Raw genomic sequence first — 26,136 nt, 5'->3', positions numbered from 1 at the left:
GGGAAATGGAAGCAACAACTAGCTTGCAAGATTCTACAAGAAAACCATCACATTCTGCAGTGTATAAACTACCTTAAATGAAACGAACATGTTTATGGCCACATCAACAGCTAACCACTTTTGAGTGATGTTTTAATCCCTACACTGTTGATGACCAAGGTCAATGAGCATGTCCATCTCTGTGCTCTACATCAATGACCATCAAGACTTTTCTTTTTTTGGGTAAGCGTAGGAATCATTCAACCCAATATGCACGTCGGACAATTGGATAACGTAGGAATCTCTCAACCTAATATGCATGTCGGACAACTGGGTGGGGATAAACCTTGAAAGAATAACCCTCACCACGGATTAGATTATTGTCCAATTTAGTTGTTTGAATTTAAAGCAATCCGGATTTGGTTAATTAAGTATGTCCGTAATCCAATCTGGGTTAGGGTACGGACATATAAATATTTCGTAAACACGTGCTCTTGTTGACATAAATACGATCCGGAACTGAATTTTTGCTAACCCTAAGTATTAATATCCTAATTGAAAAGGAATATTTAATGATATATATATCATTTTAGAGTCATAGCAGTAGCTTCCACGTTCTATTAAATGAGGAAAAAGATTGGCTTTTGGGCAAAGAAAGAAAGGAGATTAACGATTAAGGAAATGAAAGCAACAACTAGCTTGCAAGATTCTACAAGAAAACCATCACATTCTGTAGTGTATAAGTAAACTGCCTTAAATGAAACGAACATGTCTATGGCCACATCAACAGCTAACCACTTTTGAGTTTGACGTTTTATTCCCTACACTATTGATGACCAAGGTCAATGAGCATGTCCATCTCTGTTCTCTACATCAATGACCATCAAGACTTATCTTTTTTTGGTTAACATTCAACCCAATATGCACGTCGGACAACTGGGTAACAGAACAATGACCATCAAGACATTTCTATTTTTTTTGATAACGTAGGAATCACTCAACCCAATATGCACGTTGGACAACTAAGTAACATAGGAAGCTCTCAGCTTAATATGCACGTCGAACAACTGAGTGGGGATAAACCTCGAAAGAATAGCCCTCACCACACTGGCCCACCTCCAATTCTTTTTACCTAGGATTCTATCTTGAAGAATCATGGGTGTTGGTTTTGTCATAGAACCTTTTATTTTGAAGATAGAGAACACAACACACAGGTGCTAGCATATGATCTACCTGATCATCTTGTTTTTTTAGAAGGATTGGTGTTCACTGTCAAAGCTGCATTGACCGCTGAACACTTCTTGAAAATGTGAGAGTTCATACATAATAAAGCAGGAGCCTTTCCTTTGTCTATTCCTTATCTTCTATAGTCAAATAAATATCATCAAACAAATGCCCTCATCCAGTGCTGTATACATAATACTCAAAGCAGGTTACAGAAAAACGATCGCGGATAAATAAAAACAACGAAACTGCAACCGAGCCATACGTACAGATCTGCTAACTTGAACTGTGATGCCAAAATCACATTGGGAAAAAATAAACTTGGAAAGAAGCAGACATATACAAGAAGTAACATCTAGAGATCGTTCCATACGTTGAAATTGGTTGTTGAACTTGAACCATTATAGTTTATCAATTTGTCCTGGCACCCAATAAAATATGTCGTACGTACAGGATCAATATTCATCAAAGCATGAGCAGTTCCGCTTGGACTGGCTACGACAGCAACCTCCTCTGCATCAATTATCGCTTCAGCATAACCTTTACCTGCTATTTGATTGTTCTCCAGCTGTAATTATTAATTCATGAAGAAAATGAAAAAGTCACATTATTGCAATCACCGCTGAGGGATATCATGCATACACATACAGCAATTATCGATTGGACAGAAATTGTATTCCTATGCTGTGCTTCTGCCACATGGATAACATATTTCAAATACAAATCCAGGAAAAATTACCTTCCCTTAATGCCCACATAAAATTGAACCCAACACACAAACATTGCACATGTTTGTAAACGTAGTGAACACAAAGGCAAGTTATGATGCACAGAACATCACTAGACCTGCATCTTGTAAGCATCTTAGAACAATTTTCAGTACATACCCACCGAAGAAACCTATTCGAATAGTAATAACTGATTCATAAACTCAGTTCAGAAAGGGAACAGCTAAAAAATGTCGTCTTCCAAAATATTTAGCATATTATATCTTGATAAACAAGAACTTATCTACAACCTTTAAGTCATGGCATCTTAGAACCATTTTCAACATACACCCACCATTAGAACCTATTCAAATAGTAATCACTGATTCATAAACTTAATTCACAGTGGGAACAACTTAAAAACGACTTCTACAAAAAAAAATTAGCATATCATATCTCAACAAGAGAATGAACAAACGATTGAATTAGATGGAGAGAGGTAACAAAAAGTAAGATTTCTAAATGCTTAGCTCAATTTTCAAAGGTGACGGAGACATTAGTGAAGACGTAGCAAATATGATTAAAAACATGTGGATGAAGTAGAGAAGTCCATCCAGAGTTATACGACCAAAGAATCCCTTTAAGGTTAAAGGGAAAATTCAATAGGTAAGCTATGTGACACGTGATTTTCATGAAATAAACAGCAGGACAAAGTCATTATCCTTATCCTTCTACATAATATATAGAGCATACCCGAAATTTTGTCTTAGCGCCCCAAATGACAAACGTCTCATTACAATCATGGTGCCGGTGGTTCCCTCTCATAGCTCCAGGTTGCATCTCACCGATATGAACTGAAGCACATGACACCGCTCCACCTGCAAGAAACAACCTTCCTCTTCAGGAAAAAGGGACTTCAAGCAATCTTTACAATGTGTCAGAGAACCAGAAATTTTAATTTGGACAGCAAGTAAAAAAACACTCTCTAACAAAACAAGAGTGCCAGAAACCAAATAACTATTCATATAATGCAACAATGTCTGTCCTCCACTTAATCGCTAACCTAAAAAATGAAATAAGAGAACTCATTCTAATTCCAAACAAGAGTTGGCCACCATGTGATGACACTCAACTATTCAAGTACTAGGGCATCACAGTCACTAGCTACTATGCCTTTCTGTTTTACCTTTCTTTCATCATTGTTCACTAAAATGGTAATATGGTTTCTCTAGGTACATAATATATTACGTTTATATCAGAATTCAAAGTTAACATTCAGAAAAAAAAAATTGGAGAATTTGGGGCTCCCTATGTGATTATGATAAACTACAAAGGGAAAGATGATGCGTAAAGACGGAGGGAAAGACATGGTTTTTTAATTGTTCAAAGTCGTTCCCTTTCCTCTTTCCCTAAAATTTTCATAGAACCAAACAAATAACAACGAAACCAAAAGGAATAACAAAATCCAAAATCTCTACGAATCAACAGTATGTAAAAAACACACCAGAAACACCATAAGTGATTGACCAAATTTCATATCCGTAAGCAAGTGTACCTTTAATTCCAGAATCAAGGGCAAGAGAGACCGGGTTGAGCAACCAACCACGCTTATCTGTGGCGATGGGCGAAGGGAACCCAGATTTGAATCGGACCAGATTCACCTTCTCATCATCCTCTGCGCTCGATATCTCCTCCTTTCTCTGCTGGGCATTGTTTGGGAGTTGGTTATGGGACGAGCGTTGGAGATTGAGAGAAGCCCAGGTGAGGAAAACAAAGATTGAGAGCAGAAGAGGGATTGCTTGCGGTCTCTTCAGGAACTGCTCGAGAGAGGAGATGATCGAGTGGTTCTGATGGAATGGGTTCTCCGTGCTTTGGCCGCCTGAATAGGAATTTCTTCTGGGGTTCGGCATAGCTAGTCAGTCATATAGATTCTCTCATAGAGACAGTAATCTATATGTCTCTGTTTGTCCGTTCGGATTTTCATTAATATTCCCTTCTTGGTCTTATCAAATGAAATTATTGCTACTCTCGTACTTCTCGCAGCGCCTGGAGCCTGTTGGGATATACTAATCGAGTGAAGCCAAAACCTTACAGAAGCCCGGATGTTTGAGCCCATTTACAGCCCTAACACATTTCTCAGTCCATTAACAGAATAAGCGGTCCAGTTAGGGTTAGCAACTCAAGAAGCCCGAACTTGTTCCTCGATTGCCTGGCATCAATTTCATTTAAGGATAATGCTTGAATTCCAATCACATCCAATGGCAAAGAAAAAATGCAGTGCGCTCACTCCTTGTGAGACCGTCTAGGGTTTGCATTTTAAAATGAGAACTAGTTGCATGCTCGCGCTTTATGTGACACATAATTAAGTTAAAAAATACAGATTTTTGATAATTTTTCGATACTTTGTTTCCATGATGAACAACAGAGTTTGAATTATAGAAAATCAAGATAATTGTGAGATTAACAAATAACTACAATACATTTTTCTCAATATGTTAAGAAATAATTTTCTAAGAGGGAGCGAAAAATTTGATGCATAAGAAAAAAATATGCTAAGAGTTTAACAATTATTGTTTGCGTTGGTTTTTTGAACAAAGTTGTAAAATAACTAAAAAACATCTCATAAATTCTAAATTTTATAGAAAATATAACGCACCTCCTTTGTCTCCTAGTTTTTACATCTCATTTATTATTGCTCTTTATGTCAGCAAGCCACAATTTTTCATACTATGTCAATAAGCATATATAATATATAATTTGTTGTACTTTGTATTTCACATTTGATTAAATTCCTCATTTGTACGATCATCCACTAAGGGATTATCTTATACGGGATCATCCTCTATGAAATCTCCTAAGAATGCATCCTCATTGGATCTTTTTCATCATCAGAGTTTATTGAATTGTATAATTTGGTTGTTGTTTGACAACTAATATCATGATTTGTAGGGTCATATCGTTAGGAATTTTGTTGAAATTATTCATTTTTCCCATGAAGTTTTTGTGGGTCTTAAAATTATTCAATATATTTAACTTTTTCTTTTGTCAAGGCATCCACGTGACACCAAAGAGAAGTCTTTTAGAGGATCCTCAGTTATATATATAGATTGACATAGACATATAGATATAGATATAGATATATAGATATCGATATAGATTGATGATTGATAGATTGATGATGATTGATTGATGTGATCACAACCAATAACTAAGCTACAAAATCAAAAACAATAATGTAATGGCAAACTGATAACGTTCAAAACTATCTTCAATCTTAATGGTGTATCAGACAGTAAAACTATCTTCTTCGATGTTAGTACGTATCATCAATGTTAGTGATGTATAAGACAATGCAATAGGACTGGTGTCCTTGCTCGGTTGAGATGGACTGCACAATAGAAATAGAACACTGACCTCTCCAACGCTAATAGGTTACGGGAGAGTCCTTCGGTGCTCGATAATATGCCGAGGGGCTTCCAGTCTTTGTCGAGATGTTCTCTCATCGGTTAGCCCGTCTTTCGTGGACTCTTTTGTGACTTCTTTTTTGACGGGGCACCTCGGCTCTTGATTGTCAGTGGACGAGAGAGATGATATATACAAAGATTAGATCATGGCAGACAAAGGAATAATTTGATTGATTGGAAAAAGCGAAGCGAAATCCGTCTAAAAGGCCTCTGATTCGGCGATTAACCCTATCAAGCCGACTGGGTTTTTGATTCAAATCGGTTTGGCTGGTAGCAGGAGAGACGGCGAAAAGAATTAAGAACCCAAATTCTTAATAACCCATTGTCTACCCTTCAGGGCTGTAATCTTCCCATAACAAAGCACAATTCCACTTCAACGACCCAACAAACGGCGCCAGGCTTTCCCCGCTAACTTCTACACAGAGAGACGGCGTTGTCGACGACTTTCCCCCTCTCTCTCCCTCTGTTCCTCTCAAATCAGAATCCAAATTCCAGATTATCATTGTCAGAATTCAGAGCCAACTAATCCGAAACCGTAATTTCCAACGTCCCCTGGGTTTCACGGAAAGCGCTCGCGATTCCCCGCTTTTCCGACTGTCCACCTCTTCAATTAATAGTTGCCGTTTTGAGACCTCAATTCGATTCTCTTTGTGGGTTGTTAAACCGAAAGCATCTGATAGAACCCGGAAGCTCACTTGCTCGCGCTTGAGTCTGTAGAGGTAAATTCCGGTTTTAAGTCTTCTTTTTATCTCAATTTTCCATTTTTGGGTTGAATTTGCCTTTATGTCAACTGCTGCTGATAATTAATTCCGTATATGTTTCGTTTAAGATTCACAAAATTTTCGAATGGAGTTTTTAGGAATTTTCGATCATTAATTATAGCGTTTTTAAATGTTAAAATTGAACTTTGGTGGGTTCTTTGCTTGGTAATGCTTATGGCTGCTGAAGGATCAGCACTATACTGGAGTTTCATGGTCGCTGTTAATCTTTGATTTTATCTTGAATAAGAATTATTTTTATTTGTTATATGAAAAGTTGTTATGTACGATGTTGCTACGTGATAGGGTATTTCCTTATATATTTGCTTTATTAGTTGATTTTATTTCTACAATCCAACATATTTATATGATGTGTCCTCCCATTCGAGGAAATCAGAGCTGATTTCTATGATTTTCCTTATGGTGTATATGCTAAATTGTAGTCTGGGACACAAATATGTATCATGCGAACAAAGTTTCAACTGTGAGCTTAGTGCCGCGTAGAACTCAAGATGCTGAACAAGTTTCCAATGTTGAAAGCTTAGGTGGAGCTGGAGTAAAGACTATCACTCCTCTTGGAGGTGCTGGGAAACAGCGTTTGCGGTGGACTTCAGATCTTCATGACCGCTTTGTGGACGCAATCACACAACTAGGGGGACCAGACAGTGGGTATCTTGCTTTAGTTTCTGAACTTGTTGTACATTGTTTTCCCCTTTCTTTTATTAAATGGCTATTTCCTTATCTTCGTATTGCTAGCAAGCAAAGGGGACTGTATTCGGTTACTATGGTGGTCCATTGATCTTTCTGCAATTATGGATTGAGTGCTTTAACTTTAAGATATAGGATTGATATTTGTCACTGGTTTTGTAGTTTACATTAGGTATGTTCTAGGGAAATGATGCCTTATATGGTAACTTTGTTGATAAGCTTTTGTGGCTGCAATTCTTTTTTTAGCCCTGAAGTGGTGTGCTTCATTTGCAGCAAAGTTTGTTAGATCTGATTGCTTTCTTTTTGTTTTTTAAATGTCATCCTTTTCTCTGGTTTGCTACAATCTACTAGAATTGTCAAAAATTTTGATAGTTAATACGTTTTTCAACCTTATCTCGTTATGGTGGCTCCTAAGTTTCAAAATGATACAATCAAACTTTCCCTGCTTTTATATTTATTTTAAAAAAGCAATGGAAAGTTAGTAGCGTGTATAACTATTTTTAAGCATTATAAGATTAGGGCATTTTTGGTTTTGTACTGACAGATTGGTGTTATTCTTGTGCCATTTTCTAATGAATTATTTTCTAGTCTTCATTCATAATTAATAAATTAGTTTTGTTGCATTAAAAAATTAAAAAAGAAGCTCAGACATGTCGTCTTTAGGTTTTAACTACATTCATTTTTAGTGAGGAGGTGGTCTAGTTTCTGTGATATAAGGCTTCTCAATCTATGCTATCATTGTCTCAATGCCACTTCTGCATCAATTTTAAGCTTACATGCATGGAAAGCCTTTTCATTGATGTACATATTCTTTGATGTTTTGTTTTAGAGGCAACACCGAAAGGTGTCCTAAGCTTGATGTGTGTCCCTGGACTTACCATTTATCACGTGAAAAGCCATTTACAGGTATATAATGCGGCCTTAACATTTTCTTTGTCTACGTAGACATTGTGTTGGTGTTGATATTTCTGCCTGCATCGAAAGTAAATATAATTGTTTTTCATTATTGTTTTTACAGAAGTGTCGCCTTGCAAAATACCTGCCAGAGTCTTCAGCTTATGGTAAGAGTGCCTTATTTTCTCTTATATTTTTGTGCCAGTCATTCCTTCCTTGCTCTTCTTCCTCTCAACATTGAACAAAATGGATCTGAAGTTTGAAAGTTTCTCGATAAGTTTTAGGTTCCAAAGACGAGAAGAAAGGCTCTGCAGAAAGCCCCTCTGACATGGATTCTTCCTCGTGAGTACTTTGTCTTCTGCCAGAGTTGTTTTACATCTAAAATTCTATGACTCGTCTCTCATGTTCTCGACATGGAAGGATGCAACTGGGAAATGAAAATTACGAATTCCCTGGCTTTCCACGCTAACATAATCATAATTTCATTCAGGGGAGTTCAAATCAATGAAGCATTGAGATTGCAGATGGAGGTCCAGAAGCGTTTACATGAACAACTTGAGGTTCGTGTTTTATACTCGCTTTTAATGAAAGATGGTTTTTTCTGCAACCTTAAATCATGTATAGGGGGGTGGGGCAATGTCAGGTTTTGTTTGTCCAGGGAATTGGGGTTCTTGGGGTTCCGATTGCCTTATGTGGGTTGGGTTTTTTTCTCTTTGTTGTCTTCTCCATTTGGTGGGCTTGTTCTTCTTGTATTGGTGAGTCTCTCGAATTGTAACTTCTCCAAATAGTGAAACTGAATATTTACTGCCCATGGACGTAGGCTTTTTGCCGAACCACGTATATTGCTTGTGTTCTTTACTGCTTTGATGTATTGCTTCATTCTCTGCATTATTTTGCTTGGATGGTTTGATTCTGTCAATCGATGTGGTGCTTTGTCTAGGGGTTTGGTGATTTAGCACAACAATTAGACCCATCTCAAGTTTTTGAGAGTTCGTTTGGGTTGTGTTGCAGCCATCTTCTCATAGTCATAGGGTACCTGGAATCAAATTAATATTTTGTTCTCTAGCATGTTCTACATCCTGTAAAAATGTTGCTTGAATTATTCATTTCAAGCAAGCTTGTTCAGGAAGATAATACGATATTACGATATCTTGGAGAATGTCCTATGGTATGAGGAGCAACATTTTTACATAATCCTCTCTTTTTTCCAGGTGCAGAGGCAGTTACAAGTAAGGATAGAAGCCCAGGGTAAATACTTGCAGAAGATCGTTGAGGAGCAGCAGAAACTAGGTGGGGTGCTAAAAGATTCCAAGCCACTGGTCGAGGAGAACAAAACGGCCTCTCCAACTGAGATGCCTAGAACTGGCCCAACAGAAGCGTCTTCTCCCCGTAAGAAACCAAGGATGGATGATGGTTTGAGAGATGACAGCTGCTGTTCTCTATTTCCTGCAGAAACCCGACCAGAAGAAATATCTTAATTGGGACCAAAACTTGTGTCTTGGACATGGGATTGACTAGCTATCTGACACCCTACAGCTTGCATTGATGCTGAGAATGGACAGATCCAAGAACTCCACAAATCATAAGAGCAAAGATGAAATCAATGTTGCATTGGCGGGAAACTTGACTTGCCATACATGGTGAAAGCACTGTATATGGTCTCATTTAGTATGCTTTTCTAAGAGTGTAATAAGATGTAAAATCTATTCTATCAATTCTCAGTCACTATTTCGAACTCCTACTCTGAAACTCCTATTTATTAACGTTATTCCAAAGGACTTGCACAAAATAGCCTGTGCAGAAACGAAGTATTGGGGACTACGGTTCCTCAGCGATATCACTATCTACCACAATGAACAGTTATCATACATGCTTTATGGCAAAGATTGATGAAAGTCAGTTTTGTATGAGAAAAACTAGGAAATTCCCTTGTGCATCATGACTCCAATTTAAGCGATAAAATGTACATACAAGGAAATGGTTCACATTGGGGGGGCTTGGGGGCGAGTAAAGAGAATTATCAGCAGAACTAGAGACAAAAAAGCTCGAGAGGAGAGGCTCCAGTGGCAGTCACCTGAATAATGCATCTTTTAACCATTATGTAGTGACAAGAAAAATATCAGAAAGGGGCTGAACTCGTTCTCCGAAGCTGATGCTTAGGCTCAATGGGAGGAGCACTAGGCAAGACCTTATCCAATTCCTGAAAGAAGAATTTAATAGGAAAAACAAAATCAGAGAGTTAATTCTGATATTCAGTATGAAAAAACATATTATTTCTTTGTCCACTATCAAAAGAAAAAATAGGGCAAAGCACACGCATGCACTCAGGTTTTATGCCTGCACTGAGATATCAAAGCTAACAGAAACACTTCAAGAAACAATAATAGAAATTTTTTAAATGTCAACCTTACTATGTTGATCCCAAGTCCAGATAGATTTGCATGGAGTGCAGAAAAAATGGTGCAGCAAATATCATTAATGCAAATATCTTCGGCAAGAGAACATGGACACTGGGTAAACATGGATAAAGACTGAAACTCAGTAAGAAGTAGTATATTAGCGCAACTACCATCATGAGCAAATCTGAAACAGACTTCTGTATAATTACTCAAGTTTATTCGGACAAGTTGATTCATCAAGCAAATAGTGAAGAATGGGTAGCCCTACTTTCGTTACAACTGCAAATGCCACCATTAACTAAGTATGTATAGTAGAACTTACTTCTTATGTTATGGACTTATGGCTTTTTTCTAATCTATGGTCATAATAAGCAAACTACTGACCTTTCTGCAGCATTATGTAACATGTTCATGAGTAATTTTCCAACAGTACATGGCAGCTATTCATAGGAATGTTTTAAGCACAGAAAATAAGAATTGAAGAATGTTAAGAGAGAGAGAAAGAGCTTGCTACTGTTTGTCCCATTGTGGATAATTAAAGATGTATCAACCTACAAGTTTATTCTTACAGGCAATCTTGTAATCCACAAATGAACTCATGCACTTTGGACTATGTTGAAAGAAAGAGTTCAATATGTTTTTTACTTCAGCAGATACACAAAAGAAGGCTGCTGCTGCTGAACAAAGAACCAGGGGAAAAAATCTCAAATTTAGACAAATATTCCACTGGTTTTGACATGGATACTAATACCCTAACCTGCATAAGATGTAGCTACCAGTATCTTTTTGCGTATGGCACTTCCTTTGGCAGCATCTACTAATTCCGAACTTAATTTGAAAGCCATATTTCGACCCGGACGTTTTTGGGAAGAAAGGCTTCCACAATGAAGTTTCACTTCAACTCAATTTAAATTGGCCAGAGCAATTAGATTTTAACAAGTGAATTGCATGACTAAAAACATGTAATAACTTTCAACGGCTTTGATCTTTATCCTTCTAATGAACAATATATAATTTCAATTCTCTGTTCATTATCTTGAGGTCTTTATGGGGATAACTTCCCAACAGAACCACAAAAGGGAACTGAATTTATGCACTGCACTTACCACAACCACTCCGAGATCCATCAGAGTTAAAAACAACTTGTGTTGTTTATATTCAGTCATAAATCTACAGACCCACTCCCAGAAAAGAAGCCCTTTCACCCATATAAACCCACAAACACAAGCACCCTAAGATCCGTCAAAGCTAGCCCTTAAAACAACTTTTATTGTTTTATCCAGAATCTCCTGCATGTATTCTCTCATTCATCCTTTAACTAATCATCATCAAGCCTTGCCTTTTAAAACATTCACGAAAACTATTAATCAATAGCCCACAAGCCCCTAGTCAGATACTAACACTGATTCTCATCCAAAACCTTCATAACACATAACAACAGTAAACATATTTCCCAAATCTAACCTACAGCAGTGATTTCAGTAAAACTTACCTGTAGCCCTATGCTTAAATTATTATGTGGAAAGATAACTTGGCCATCAGAAATTTATATGTTTGTCACATATAGAGATAAAATACCCTGGCCATCAGATTTGGCACAGAACTGAAGTACAAAACGCCACCGAAGAAAAGGTTTTAGCTGGGTTAAAAAAACCTTACTCATAGGCCTCTCAAGAAATGTATCAAAGGTAGATGGTTGAACAGATTTTTGTTGTGGTAATAATATCAAGAAACAAATTCACAACAACTTATTCATAGGAGTCTCAAACCTCCATTTCAAAAAATTAAAATATGAAAGTAAGCAGCTTACTAAGACTCGAAGAGATTGAAGAATGTATCAACTGGGAAGACAAAACATGTCCTATCCAATAAAAAAGGTCACAAAAACCACATTGAAAACACCGAAATGATTGCTTAATCTATATTTCTAGATCGACAATGAGATCAATCTATCTATCCATGTAGAGATAATCTACAGATGGGTTAAACCATAATGCGGTGCAACAGATGAAGACTGTTATTTCAGCATTCAACAAACAATGAGTGGATTGTGAATTATTTATTGATTACATACTAGAATAATCCATCACAGAATAATGTCGATGACTACATAGTAGAGGACATGAACTAACAACCTGCATCCATTTCTTGAACTACAATGAATGAAAAATCAAGAGGCAAGGCATAATTAAACTACTAAGATACACATGAGTCAATACAACAAAATATATCCTAGTAATTACAAAAGCTTCAAGTAATATGAAAATAAAGCTTACACTTTGTCTTCTGAGTATTTTGTTTTCCTCTTCCAAATGCGAGATCTTGATCTCTAGCTCATGTGTATAAGCCTGTCCTTCAAAACATACACTCTCTTAAGTACATATACTAAGATTAATAATTATCAACAAACAAATTTGATCAAATCTTAACTTGTTTCCTGGCTCGTGACCGCGCCGCAGATTCCCTGTTCTTAATCATTCTCTTATGCCTCCTTTCAACAGTCTTCTCAACCACGTTTCCTCCAGGAGCAGCCCTTTTCCGCGTGGCTGCTGCCTGTGTATCTGAAAGAGTGCCCATCAAAGAAGAGGGTGACACGTTCACTTGAACATCAGCATAAGGGCCTTCCATCATACTCAAAGCCATAGGCTGTTGAATCGGATGGTTTGGCATAAAAACAGGCATCATATCATGTTGATGATGCTGTTGCTGAGGCTGCTGTACTGAAGGGAGCTGGAATTGCATCCATTGATTCTCTTGTTGTTGGGTATTTTGTTGCGGCATCAGAATTGAATCAGCAACAACGCCTGCTCTCGCCAAGAAATCTTCAAGGGTCATCTTCCCAAGAGTTGGATGTCTTTCTGCGTCATTATTCCATTGTTCTTCCTTGTCATTCTTCTTTAGTTGTATGTCTTTCCATAACTCATCGACAGTCTTCTTACTAAGATCTCTGGACAATGTGAGGCTCCCTTGCCGAGGCAAAGACGATCCTGAATGATTTTGGGGTGCACCACCATTGTCGATGCTTTTGAGAAGCTCATCGAGATTCATGCTCCCCAATGGTTTCCCCAAATTACCCAATTGGTTCTGGACCTCATCGAGGGTGAGACTGAACATTGAGCCTTGCCTTGCCAAAGATGGAAGATTTGGCTCTTGAACTGCTTCACCTTCAGAATCCATTGTCTCAATATATCATTTATTATATAAATAAATCTCCAGAGGCCTATATGAACCGTAGAACACTAAATACCTTCAATCTCAACCTCAGACTCGGATCAAAAAAACTATCTAAACGTATTAAATTAAAACCCAAATAAATATAAGAACACTTATGAATGGCTCAAAATTTCCGACAAAAAACAAACCTAGATGCCCATTAAAGCTTAAATGTCAAAAAAAAAAAAACCACTTAGGTGCATTAAGAGAGACTGAAAGATTCAGAACAGAAAAGCAGGGAAGTCGAAATGAAACCCAGATCAAATAAAAAAACTAGAGACTGCACACAGTAACGGCTGCAAAAACTAGATATCAGCCCCTCAGATAATAGGAACAAAATGAAAAATCTTCAAAAAGTCATCTTGCATGGACTAGGTTTCAACATTCTCCACAAAAGAACAAGAACCCAGATATCAAGCTGCAAATAACCAGAGCCAGAGCGGAATATAAATAGACTCTATTAAGAAAAACACCCACAAAAAAAAAAACTATACAAAAGAAAGAAAGAAGGGACCTACATTTTCTACTAGAAGCAAACAATGTATGAACTTTGCAGACGGGAAACGTGAAAAGGAAAGTGAAATTTCGAGGACAAAATGAGTGAAGAATCCACAGTTGTGACTGTGAATTAAAACAAAACACCCAAAAACAGAACAAAATCTCAGAGAGACTTCACTCACTTGTCGCAGGATCCGATCTGAATCTATAAAAGGAATTCTTTTTTTTTTTAAAAGTGCAAGAGTGGGGACGCTTTCCAAGCGAACCCACATTTCCATCTTAATTCCCATTTTTTCTTTTTTCTTTTTGAAGTTTTTATTTTTTATTTTTTCTATACTCTCTCCAACAAGTGACTTGTAAAACCGTCTCTATTATTTTTGTTATATTATTGATATCAGACATTTAACGAATCAATTTTTTTTAAATATCATAAAAATTACTTTTACAATTGAAATCGAACTTGGACAAACATATGTCAAATCCAGTCGATTGTCAACCGAACCAATTGGTAACGAATCAATTATAATTAATTAAATATAACAAATTCAGTTTATGGAAATACTCATAATATATAAATGATTTCTTTCCTTTTCCTTGTATTTTTTTCTTTTTAAATATTAAATAATTAAAATTAATATATAGATCATAATTAAATTGGAATAAAAAATTTAAAAATAAATTTCTACACTTAATAATTTTAATTTATGTTGATATTTTTCAAGTACTCATTTAATATTTTAAGTAGATATCATGTAAAAAAATATTAAAATTTAATATTTTAACACAATATATATATATATATATATATATATACACACACACATATATATACCCTTATTTTACACCCTTACATTAAACCTTTATGTGAGAATTCTTTAATATATATATATATATATATATATTAAAGGAGAAAAAGAATTTTATTAATTTTAAATAAAATTGTATTTAATAACTTTCCGATGTACATAAAAATACGTGAGAAAAATATTTATTTGATTATAAAACACTTGATGAGATGAAGAGGAACAAGAGGGGAACAACCCATGCAGCATAATACTACATTTCTATTAGATGCAAGGGTTTTTGGTAGGGGAAAAAAACAGGAAGTAAAATAGAAGAGTGCATGCTAGTGGGTTGAGCTACACACTCCAAGGTTTGAGGGGGAATATTCTTATAAAAACGCACGTGATAACAGGAACAAACTCTTAGCTTCAATACGTACATCTAGGTCCATAACCACTTATTTATTTGTCTCTCTATATATTAACTTTAATTTACTTTTAGTTCCTTTCAAAGAAGATTAATTAGTTGTTGACAAAAGCCAATGGGGGGTGTCAGGTCAGGTGGGGGGGGGGGGGGGAGGGGCAACCAAGCCCACTCTTGGTGGGCACACACATAAGACAGCTTGCTAGACAATACTGAAAATCTACTATTATTTTAATTAGCTTTCTCTTAATTAAGAGGTTATAATTAGCTTTCTCTATTTTTAATATTTAAAATACCATTTTACATCATGTTAAGAAAGTGCTTGAGTATACATAATTCACAACATGATGAGAAAGCAAGAGACAAGATAATGAAATTAACACTAACCTAGTACTCCACCAACCAATCACAACCTGGTACTCAACGAAATACATATATGTATGTATGTATGTATGTATATATATATATAAATATATTACACCAAAGCTGCAAATAAAATATGCACTTACATCTCCACCAAATACAATGATCATGTACTATAAACATCGCTGGCCTGAGCACTATCTTTACCAAGTTGGAAGGGAACTAGGGAAGGTGGCTTATGAAATGCATCCCACCAAATATGCAGTCCAATTGCAAATAAATAATCAAGGCCTCCACCATTTAAATCAACAAACACATCAACAAAATAATAAACGAGGAAAAAGAACAAGTCCAACAAACTCATATCATATCCCACAACTATGCACAGGTTATCTTGAAAAATCTACTTCTAATACAGGCACCATCGAAACGGTAGGCGAAGAGCTAAAAACAATATCAAACTCTCAACAAATTCAAGCAAACTAAAAGATTTAACTTTCAAGTCAAAACTCACTGACTGCGCATTCCAAGGATGTGCTAAGCTTGCACCATTTCCCCCTTTTACAATAGCTACAACATCTATAAAATAGACCAAACCCACCTCATCCCTGTCATTGAAAAATGAAAATTAAGACATAGGCTACTTGCACCATTTCCCCCTTGATTAGATTTCTAGTGCTAAGCCCAGGGAACCCAAAATAGTCGTGATACACAATACAAACAACTGAAACGCAAGGAAAAAGTAAGTTCTGACAAATATTCTTCTGAGATGAACTCTACCACCAAAGGACCAAAGAAAGTGGAGCCTAAGACAATGAAACACAAATGTTCCAAAATGTGTCTTACCGCTTTGTAACACTTGAAGCCTAAAAAACAAGACATATTTCAGTTGAAAACTTTCGAATGTAAGGCGACAGATTAAAGGCCAAAAGAGGCACATATAACCTCCAAGTACTAGAAATTAATGGGTTTTTTCTGCCCTAGATTTGCTATTTTGCTGATTTATCTAAGTAAGGCTAGTAAGCCCATTATATTATGCTCTACATAGTCCAGAGACAATGTGAGTTTCCCAATATTACTTACCAAAAAAAAAAAGTTTCCCAATATTAAATCTAACTCAACTGAAAATATTCAAGAAATTATTAATGTAAGTTCAATTTCTTACCTTCCACGCATGTCATCTAGTCTGCAGACACCAACACCAACAAGTGCATTCTTGAAAGTTGAGCAATGTAATGTTGGTTGTTTAGTGCATGAAGACAAGTTTAATCAAAACCTAAGCAAACAGTTAATTGTACTCAACTTATATCCATATTCTCCCATCTCTTAAAAATATGAGTGAACTTCAAGTTTTATAAGGCTAAAACAGGTAAATTTTTGGTCAATGCAAAACAATCTTCAAAAGTTATTTGAAAAGGTCCAATTGCAAAGACAGTACCAAGGTAAACAATAGTTGATGTTTACAAAAAATAACCAACACAAAGTTTGATGAAGATGTTAAACATTTGATTCAAGTAAGGCGACAAAGAAAACACTTGGAAACACCAAAAATAGTACTTCTAAAGCAGCTGCTCAATTTACGCACACAAAGTAATTTTAAAGCAGTATTTTATCCCAAGAAATAGGAAATGTTTCCTCAGTTCTATACTATACTCTATTTTTTTGCTTTAAAAAACCACATGACACGTTTTCCAAGGAAATGAACTCTGAAATCAATCTGAAGATCTCAGTTATCTTATTCAATCTAACATTCTAACCATATGAAAAAAATCATTAGTGCAAGTAAGCCATAATAATTACGGTTGCTCAACCTGCATCAAGGTCACCTGCAGTACAAAATGAGACATAAAATCTGAGCAAGATTCATTAGATAGACAAACACTGAGGCTCATATATCTTGAACACACCATGCATTAATGTCGCAAGTTATTCATAAATATTCACTTCTAAATTACAGCTGGATAAAACATTATTTGCAAAATCATAATTCATAAATAAGAACAATTAAAACTAAGGAATCAATGACAAACAACCGTCTTACATCAAAAAAGACAGGCACTTTGGAAATATAGAACAATACTTAAAAAAAGTGCATAAAATTAATTAATTCTAAAGAATAAATGTGCAAGCAGTATTTAATTAACAACCAAATAGATTTGTAGTTTGGTTCAACTTCACCGACTCCACATAGATACATAACGAAAAATACAAAGAATGTTCTCAAAGCTTTGAAATCAAATATCAAATACCCAAGTAGTACAACATTTTGGAACAGATTAAAGGTAAGTCAACAAAACAAATAGAGAAAACCAAAACTCCATTTAACAGTTTTAAGAGTTTGCTCTCTGTTGTAAGCAAAGAGTAACTTTTCAGCATAAAACAAAGACTTCATTTGCATCATCTCCTTAAAACTTCAGCAGATTCACCAGGGCAGTACTAAAAGACTGATGAACAAAAGGAATCTGCACAATGCATAAAAAGATTATTTCGTAAAAAAGATTTCAGAAACAAATCCATTAGAAATTAGCAAAAACTTTGATTAATGAAGGTCAAGATTAAAGCTCTGGAAAATAATCATTTCAGCATTTAACCATACCAACGAATGCTACTTTACTTTTGCAGTAAAACTATTTTAAAAACTTTAGAAAGGCTGAATAAAAACACGATACTTCAGAAAACGATCTGAAATCATTTGTTGAAGTACAATGTAAAGCACTGCTTAGCTCCATACAAAACGAAAACAAGTCAGGACTCAGAACCACAATGACAAGTATCAATTTGCTTCCATACCTTGTATTAGCAGATCAACTGGTAATACATTGTGCCTCAAATGAAGTCTAAATACATAATATCAAAAAAAAAAAAAATACTAACCAACAAAGTTTCATGATTCCATTTTAGCATCTAAGCACAAACCTATGGAAGCTAATATCACTTATTCATAACCAACAGGCCTGCAAATTAGCTGCCATAGCATTGATACTGACAAAACATATTCAGCATGTTAGGCTGAGATACCAGAATAAGGTAAGAAATATTCAGCATGTTAGCAAGCTACAAAAGCAATAACCATGCTACTTCCAAAGAAATTTGGCTAGTTCTTTGTAGATGCATATTTATTTAGTCTATATCCTACCAGAAAACAGCAAGGAACGCAAAGCAACAAAGAGGAGGAGTAAATCAGTCATACCTGAGGGACACCTAATGCCCCATATAAGGTCCAACACCACCAAATTGGCCAACACCATGCTGCCCCCTTCCAGACCCGCCCTGCCCTATCTGCTGATTTGGATAGGGTCCCTGCATCCCAGCCTGATTACCGTATCCTCCCACCACTCCAGGGCTTATATTTGTCTGGGTCCCATACACAGCCTGTAGTCCAGTAGCTGAACTTGGCACAGCCTGTAGTCCGGTAGCTGCAGAACCCAATGTCCCAAGCAGATTACTTAGTCCCAAGCCGGCACCCTGTGTTGCCAGCAATGCTGTCAGTGCCTGCCCAAGAGCTGCATTGAATGCCTGTGGTGCAGCGCCCCCTTGGTTGAATCCAATACCAGCAGCCGGTGCCATTAGATGCCCACCCCCCGCAGCAGCTCCACCCACAAATCCCTGATTATCATTCCTTTGAAATTGCGAATTGTGCTGTCCATGATGCTGCCGCGGATGACCTTTACCTGGTTTCCGCCCATCAATAGCCTTCTGGCAGTGCAAGATATGCCCCTCAAAGTTCTTGTGCGGCTCCTCTAGGGCCATTTTTGCGCTCTCAACTGTCTTATACACAAACAAGCAAAATCCTTTGGGCTTCCCAGTCATCTTATCGAGCCCCAATGGCCCTTCCTCAATCTCTCCAAACTTGGAAAAGAAGGCTAGTAACTTCTGTGGATCCAATTCAGCCCCAACATTGCTCACATATATCTTTCTCAGTGTATACTCGGACAACAGCTGCTGCTGAGGCTGAACGGCGGGGGCAGTGCCGGGTGCGGGGACTGGGCCAATAGATGCAAGCTGGCAAGCAGTCATCCTATTGCCAATTTTCTTCTGGGGCTGCTTCAAGGCCTCACGAGCTCCGCGTCTACTCTTGAAGAGGATGAAACCGTATCCCTTTGATTTCCCCGAAATCTTGTCACGGACGGCCTTGCAGTCCTCAATCTCCCCGTACTGCTTGAACTCGCTCCTAAGAATCTCGCCGTTAGTGTCCCTGCCAAGTCCGTGAACAAAGATCTTACGGTGCACATGGTCCTCATCGGCCACTACCAGAATTCGATCCGCGACATCGCGGTGAGAATCCGCGGCTTCGCATAGCAGCATAACAAGTTGTTCTTTACTGAACGGCTCCAGGAGCTTCGATATCGGTTCATCCTCATCATCGCCCTCTTCGACTGCTCCAAGATTCGACGTGGACGCATTCTGTAACGTCTGATTGCTGGCATTCTGATCTTCATGGTCGTTCTCTTCCTCCTCCTCCACTTCCTCTTCTTCTTCGATTTCTTCGTATTCCTCCTCGTACTCTTCTTCCACGGTTTGTTCGTTTTGAGTTGTGGGTTCTAGTTTCACAGCGACTGGTTCCAGATTCTGCTGCTGTTGTTTCTGCGGGGGGGTTTGTTCGTTCTGAGTTGTGGGTTCTAGTTTCACAGCGACTGGTTCCAGCTTCTGCTGCTGTTGTTTCTGCGGGGCGGTTTGTTCGTTTTGAGTTGTGGGTTCTCGTTTCACATAGACTGGTTCCCGCTGCTGCTGCTGTTGTTTCTGCGGGGGGGTTTGTTCGTTTTGAGTTGTGGGTTCTCGTTTCACAGCGACTGGTTCCAGCTTCTGCTGCTGTTGTTTCTGCGGGGGCGCGGTTGGGTCTATGGACTCGGAATCGTGCTTCCGCTTCTTTGCCATTTTGTAACGAGAAAGCGAGCGTTGCGTTGGTATTCAGAGACGATAATCGATTTGAAGGCTAGGGTTTTGGAGGGCTTATTATAATTTTTTCTTTTTTATTTTATTTTAATGTGAAAAATAGATTAAAGTCAATGATCGCCGAAATAGAAAATCGATTTTCTCAAATTGCTCTTGATTGAAATTCCACTTAAAAATAAACAAATAAATAATATTACTGGAATATTTACAATAATAATATAGGACTTTTCAAATGCTTAAAAATAAACCAAGCAATGTCTATTACATAACCAAACAAGCAAACCTAAGCACGCTTACTTAATAATGCAAATAAATTTTTTTAAAAAAATCTTCACTTGTTTTCTTCAGCTTCAGGCTTCGGATTGCCATGAATTTGAGTATTACAGTTTTGAAGGTTGTTCAAGGAAGTACGGTGGTGCATCCGACACCGAAACGATCCTTCATGCTTCGTCGGAGCGCACACACAGGTTCTTCCAATGGCACTGCTTGATAAAGAATCAGTTGACCATGATTTCCTCATTGTACCATCCTTGAGAGCATTTTCTTTGGTATTAACCTCCCTCTTTGTTTTCTCTTCTGACATTGTTTCCCTGCGAAGTTAATTCAATTAAAAAAAAAAGACATAGATGAGAAAGATGAACAATTGAGATAATATGTAAAACTTGGATGGATTCCCAAAATTAATTTTGAGTCATACAAAACAAAACTAGAATAAGGTTGTATTTGGTAGAGTCTGCCTAGCAATACCACTAACGGGATACGTTAAATCATGCTCTACAACAAAACATACAGGCAGAAAAACGGCAACATATAGCTGTCGTTTTCGCCTAAAAATACATGGTCACTAAGACATGAACATTGTCACATCCAGGCCGGTCATGAAGACAAGAGAAAAAGAAAAAAACATTGCTTGGATTTTGATTTGAAATGGGAAGTTATCAGGGATTGAAAATCCCCAATCACTATTGGAAAAATCTCTCCCAAAACTATAAAGCATGATGAGATCAGAGAAACAACAAACTATTTAGCAATCTAAAAGAAACACAAATAAATTGCACATGTTTGCATACCTTGTTGGTTTCACCAAAAAAATGAGAATTCAACAGAAACTGAAGAGATTTTGGCTTGGAATACAAAGAAATGGAGATGAGACTGACAAAGGAAGGAAGGGTTTAGAGGATGAGCCTTAGACGTGAATGCTACAGAAACACTTAATTATTCAATAATTCAAATCTTTGAAAAGTTATGGTCAACTAATATTGGCATCTTCTAGACTTGGATACCATTTTTATTTCCTATTCAAAATTGCTCAATTAAGAGGCCAAGTCAAATGCAGATGTTTCTCAATTATTGGAGAAAATTAAATTGGGTTTAAAGTCAAAATTATTTATATATTTAATTTAAATATATTAATATTTCTATATAATATATTAGCTTACTATTTTCCATCCCTCTGTCATACCCTGCGGCCTGCATTAGGTCCATTTGAATCCACAAATAATTTTAAAAAAAAAAGTCAATATATAATTTATGGAATATAGGTATATGTCATCATTATGTAATTTTTTTTAAGGCTAAAATTTTTAATTCATTGACAAAAAATAACAAGCCAAATAGGTATTTGATCCAACGATAAAAAAATGTTTCATATTTGTATCAATCTTTTATCAAGGACTTGAGGGTTTTTTTCCCCTAAAAAATACATTATGATTATTTATACCTCATATATTTTGTATTGATTATTCTTAAAAAACATTTGTGGATTCAAATGGACCCAATGTAGACCCTGCAGTAAGGCCCTAACCAACTAACCATTTTCATGGGTCCCTTTAATTGTACTAGCTTGGATCGTGCTCTATTTGTATTTATTTAAGTTTGTTGGGTTTTTGTTGTGTGTGTGAATTCGGTTTATCCCAAACCAAATCGAATATATATATACTTACAAGCTTAGTAGACATCGGGTTTCAGCATTGATTTATTATTATTATTATTCTCTTGATATAGTGTGATTTTTTTTAATTATAGGTGTTTTTTTAAAAAATTTTATTATTATTATCAACATGACAAAAAGAATATTGGAATTACAGCTACTGGAAATGAGAACCTGATGCTGATAATTAGAGTTACTCAACACAAAATATGCAAATTTAACTTGATATTTCAGAAAAACCACGAAAAATATGTTATAATCGAAACCAAAACTTCTAGTCACTCCCTCATAGACGATGCTACATAGATGGTGTAGCAAAATTACCTTTTTTGACGTGGAATCCATCCAATTGCCTATCGGACAATTGATTGGTAAATTTCGGGTTATATGAAAGACCATGCAACTCCCATGGACCATGTGGAAAAATAATGCATGATGTCATTCGCACAAGCTAGGTTGAGCAATGATCCATCTCGCAAATCGCTATAATGAAAACACTCATAAACTTGGAGTCACGACATTCCATTTGCGCTAAGCCATCCAAAAACAACCAAATGGCGTTTATTCGTACCAACCTTCACTCTCTACCGTAGTTAGGATGAAACAAGAGAGGAGAAGAAAAAGAAATCCCAACTAATCGGAACCACTATTACCCACCAACTTCTCCTTTACCTCCTCAACATCATCTGCCTCTACTTTCCCTCCCTTCTGCGACCCAGTCATCCTTGCTAACGCCACAAACGAAACCCCACCAAGGACATTATTCAAACACCTTAAGATCACTACAGACACTTTGAAGACCAGAGGCGGAACTCCTTTAGCCAACACGAACTCAATCCCATTCAATGTTTGGTACCTCAAGTTGCTGCTCAAACCCAGGTGAAGCGCCCAAGTGCCTGCATTCAGCAGAATTGGTGGTGGCTTGTTTGGGGTCTCAAATAACGGATCCATCTTCTTCCTCATCCCCATCAATCCGTTCGATAAGGCAGTACCCACCAGCCCAGCTGCGAAGCCAACTGCCGCGAATAGTACACCCTTGTACAGAAAAGCACCCAATCGGTCAAACACAGAGAATGCTCCCGGTTCAAACATCGAACGTAGACCTGAAGATGCAGAGGCGCCTGCAGTTGGTGCTAGAATGTACATAAGAACGAAATTCAAAATTGAATTAACTACGAGTGTGGAGAAAACGAAATCCAATTCGTTAAGGCCAAAGTTCGGGCGAGAGGCCATATCTCCTAGCACACAAGCAGTCACGCCTACTATTTCCTCCATCAGGACCTTGAATGGGAATTGCGGGTCTGCTTGAACCCTAGATCTCCATCCATTCAAAAACAGCCCCAATGGTCCAAAAGCGTCTTTCTTATTCTCCGAACTTTCGTCTCCGCCTTCAGAGCTCCACCTATCACCGCCGCCGGGACCCCCAGTGCCGCCACCGGATCCGATCCCGATACCTCCATCACCTGAGGCCAAAAGTTTGAAACTGGAAGGGCGATCGCGGGTCTTAAAATATAGAGGAGGGAGATGGGGATTGTTAGGAGAAATAGCAAGATTTGGAGAAGTTTGGATCGGGGATTGGCGATCTAAAGAGTAGCTACTGCAATGGGAGATCGGGGAGTGGAGGAGACGGATCATAGCGGCGGCCATGCTGCTCTGGCGGGTACCGAGGAGAGAAGCTGGTGGCTTTGGGTTTACTGGTTGGCTCTATTACTCTACTAGGGTGGTTGTGAACGTGAACTGTTTGTATAAATGACAAGAACTCACCAACCCACTAAATTGGATCTTGTGGTTGTATATACCTGTATGAGGACTCTTTCGTTGAAGTTAGTTGAAGGGGGAAGGACTATGAGTATTGACACTCGGAGTGAATTAGAGGCCAAAACTCACTCTTGGACACTAAAAAATTGAACCAAACAAAGGATGCTAATGACATGTAAATATTCGAGGTTTGTCTTTGAACATTCGATATAGACCTAAATTCATACCGTTAAACCTACATGCACAAAAAAACTCAGCTGATGACATACTAAGTTAGGCTCAAGGCTAGAGCATGGCTAAATTAATTTTTCATTCGGTATTGTGTGACCCATAACATAAACTTATACAACCTAAGGAAAATAGTAAAATACACAGGAAATGATCTTTCATAAGCTGAATTGGGCATCAACAGTTGCAAATCATTGGATCGCTCAACCAAAAGCTCTTCTACTTCCACGGTTCCACCAGGTGCGTATGTCTCCAACAAATTAAGGCCGGACGGTGTCAATAACACAAATCCTTATATCCTGCAAATCCATGGAGACATCAGGCTCGCTGTACTCGTCTCTTGTCGCACATTTGTCACCGAAACATGGTCTCCCGACAAAAGAAGAATGTTGATTTGTTGCAGAAGTAGGGTTTGAGATTTGAGCCCGAAAGAATTCAGATACGAGAAGAACCAGAGAAGCCATACCAATTAATGCGCTGAAGCTTTCTCTGCGCTGTGGTTTTCTTCAGTTTCGCAGTCTCTGTAGCTTAAATGAATTTCCAGAATTGGCGCGACGTCGATACAGAGAACCACGAACCTAAGACATCTGGTTGTTGTCGTTTAGTACATTTGGATGTTGTTTTACTTTGCATGGTTGCCAAGTGCAAGGCTTGATAAAAATACCCAAAACGACAATTGTTGTAAATAATACGACAAATAGCCGTTCGGCTCGAGATTCTTTGAACTGTGATCCATTTTGGACAAAACTCTGACTTCAATTAGCTAGCATGCGATTAAAAATTAAAACAAAAGAACAATACAATAGTGAGGCACGAAAATCATCAAAATATACTTTTTGTCGTACTAGGCTGACACCATGAGGCCCAAGCCCAGTGTAGTAGTCTGGCCCAGTTAGTGCCATCCAAGCCCACTAATAGCGCCCGAGAAAGATACGTATTGAGCTTTATCAGCTAAGTTGCAACAATAGTCGGTGTTGGCTAGGGCCGTGCAAAACGGCATATGACCCGACCCAATCCCACCGATCCGATCCGATTAACCCGATCGCTATCCATATAGTTGAGGATTGGATAAGAGTTTGTTCAAGGGTAACCCGACCTTATGCGAGTCGAATGAGGTATCTATCTTAACCCGACCCAATCTCATTTTATTATATAATGTTGTTTTATGCTTGTATAGACAATATCCATTAATATATTAACACCTATTAGGCTATTAGGCTATTAGTCTATCTATTAGTTTATTAATATGATGAGGCTTGAGTATTTAATGGGTCAAGTGCCCAACCCACTTAATATGAGGCTTGAGTATTTAATTACACTATAATGATTTAGGTAGAGAATTTTAGGAAAAATTTTAAACTTAGTGACAGGTACTGACTTGACTCAACCCAATCCATCGTTAAATGAGGTTGGTTAAGGGTTGAAGTAAACCTCACCCGACCTTATGTGGGTCGGGATAAGGTCGGGTGAGGTTTTTCCGTAAACCCGACCCATATTCAGCCCTAGACTGCTGGCCACCAAATTAACTTATGGTGGGCAATCTTGGAAACCCAAACCCAAACATATTAAGGATATTGTTTATTCTCAATCATGGGTCCGTAAAGATTTATTCTTAATTTGATATTGGTTTTTAGTTCTTAATGGACTGTCTTGGGCCCATACAACGCGCCCTTGTGTCAGATTTACCAGCCATTTATTTTGGACCTTAATTGAAGTTGACATAGAGGCATTAGTAATTTTTATTTTTTTTAGCTCACTAGGAAAAAGAAAGAAAAAAAGAAAATCACAAACATTATTGGTAATTAAGTTGTAAATGGTAATTACAAAAAAGGAGGGCAAAAACATTAAAATAGGCATGAATCAACAAATTTCTATGAATTATGCCTTCGATGAGAACTTCGGAAATTCTTCCGC

General features: G+C 37.4%; 5 protein-coding genes and 1 long non-coding RNA gene across 8 annotated transcripts; 1 reads left to right on the top strand and 5 right to left on the bottom strand.

Annotated features, from left to right (window-relative positions):
• Positions 1–1,303: 1,303 nt before the first annotated feature.
• On the bottom strand, positions 1,304–3,924 carry LOC120012134. Its single transcript, XM_038863418.1, has 3 exons — positions 3,466–3,924; positions 2,664–2,788; positions 1,304–1,771 (listed from the first exon to the last, which is right to left on the bottom strand). The coding sequence occupies exons 1-3, from the start codon at positions 3,818–3,820 to the stop codon at positions 1,559–1,561; spliced, it is 693 nt and encodes a 230-aa protein (XP_038719346.1). The 5' UTR covers positions 3,821–3,924; the 3' UTR covers positions 1,304–1,558.
• Positions 3,925–5,194: 1,270 nt separating this feature from the next.
• LOC120013251 (myb family transcription factor PHL7-like) lies at positions 5,195–9,475 on the top strand. Of its 2 annotated transcripts, none has more exons than XM_038865000.1 (7): positions 5,195–6,093; positions 6,576–6,797; positions 7,670–7,746; positions 7,859–7,901; positions 8,013–8,076; positions 8,225–8,294; positions 8,946–9,475. In XM_038865000.1, exons 2-7 carry the CDS (start codon positions 6,590–6,592, stop codon positions 9,210–9,212), a joined length of 729 nt encoding a protein of 242 aa, XP_038720928.1. In that variant the 5' UTR covers positions 5,195–6,093; positions 6,576–6,589; the 3' UTR covers positions 9,213–9,475. The 2 variants fall into 2 exon arrangements, with proteins under 2 accessions (XP_038720928.1, XP_038720929.1); XM_038865001.1 differs by having other exon boundaries at positions 5,196–6,093; positions 8,019–8,076.
• LOC120013250 (ABSCISIC ACID-INSENSITIVE 5-like protein 3) lies at positions 8,768–16,713 on the bottom strand. Its single transcript, XM_038864999.1, has 5 exons — positions 16,579–16,713; positions 12,564–13,297; positions 12,410–12,481; positions 9,809–9,934; positions 8,768–9,180 (listed from the first exon to the last, which is right to left on the bottom strand). Exons 1-4 carry the CDS (start codon positions 16,592–16,594, stop codon positions 9,854–9,856), a joined length of 903 nt encoding a protein of 300 aa, XP_038720927.1. The 5' UTR covers positions 16,595–16,713; the 3' UTR covers positions 8,768–9,180; positions 9,809–9,853.
• Positions 16,714–16,883: 170 nt separating this feature from the next.
• Positions 16,884–20,344, bottom strand: LOC120013249 (UBP1-associated protein 2B-like). 2 transcript variants are annotated; one of them, XM_038864998.1, is made up of 2 exons: positions 18,604–20,344; positions 16,884–17,239 (listed from the first exon to the last, which is right to left on the bottom strand). In XM_038864998.1, the coding sequence occupies exon 1, from the start codon at positions 20,286–20,288 to the stop codon at positions 18,615–18,617; it is 1,674 nt and encodes a 557-aa protein (XP_038720926.1). In that variant the 5' UTR covers positions 20,289–20,344; the 3' UTR covers positions 16,884–17,239; positions 18,604–18,614. The 2 variants fall into 2 exon arrangements, with proteins under 2 accessions (XP_038720926.1, XP_038720925.1); XM_038864997.1 differs by lacking the exon at positions 16,884–17,239 and adding an exon at positions 17,521–17,875 and having other exon boundaries at positions 18,604–20,343.
• Positions 20,345–20,475: 131 nt separating this feature from the next.
• On the bottom strand, positions 20,476–21,516 carry LOC120013731. The gene is made up of 2 exons (XR_005471477.1): positions 21,377–21,516; positions 20,476–20,896 (listed from the first exon to the last, which is right to left on the bottom strand). It is a non-coding gene; the product is annotated as an uncharacterized LOC120013731 (long non-coding RNA).
• A 917-nt stretch (positions 21,517–22,433) lies between these two features.
• LOC120013952 (protein RETICULATA-RELATED 3, chloroplastic-like) lies at positions 22,434–24,081 on the bottom strand. Its single transcript, XM_038865940.1, has one exon. The coding sequence runs from the start codon at positions 23,881–23,883 to the stop codon at positions 22,870–22,872; it is 1,014 nt and encodes a 337-aa protein (XP_038721868.1). The 5' UTR covers positions 23,884–24,081; the 3' UTR covers positions 22,434–22,869.
• Between the last annotated feature and the right edge of the window lie 2,055 nt (positions 24,082–26,136).

The sequence above is a fragment of the Tripterygium wilfordii genome, chromosome 13 (assembly GCF_013401445.1).
Source record: "Tripterygium wilfordii isolate XIE 37 chromosome 13, ASM1340144v1, whole genome shotgun sequence".
Classification (NCBI taxonomy): domain Eukaryota; kingdom Viridiplantae; phylum Streptophyta; class Magnoliopsida; order Celastrales; family Celastraceae; genus Tripterygium; species Tripterygium wilfordii.
The sequence above is the reverse complement of the archived record's forward strand: the minus strand, read 5'-3'. Positions and strand labels throughout refer to the sequence as shown.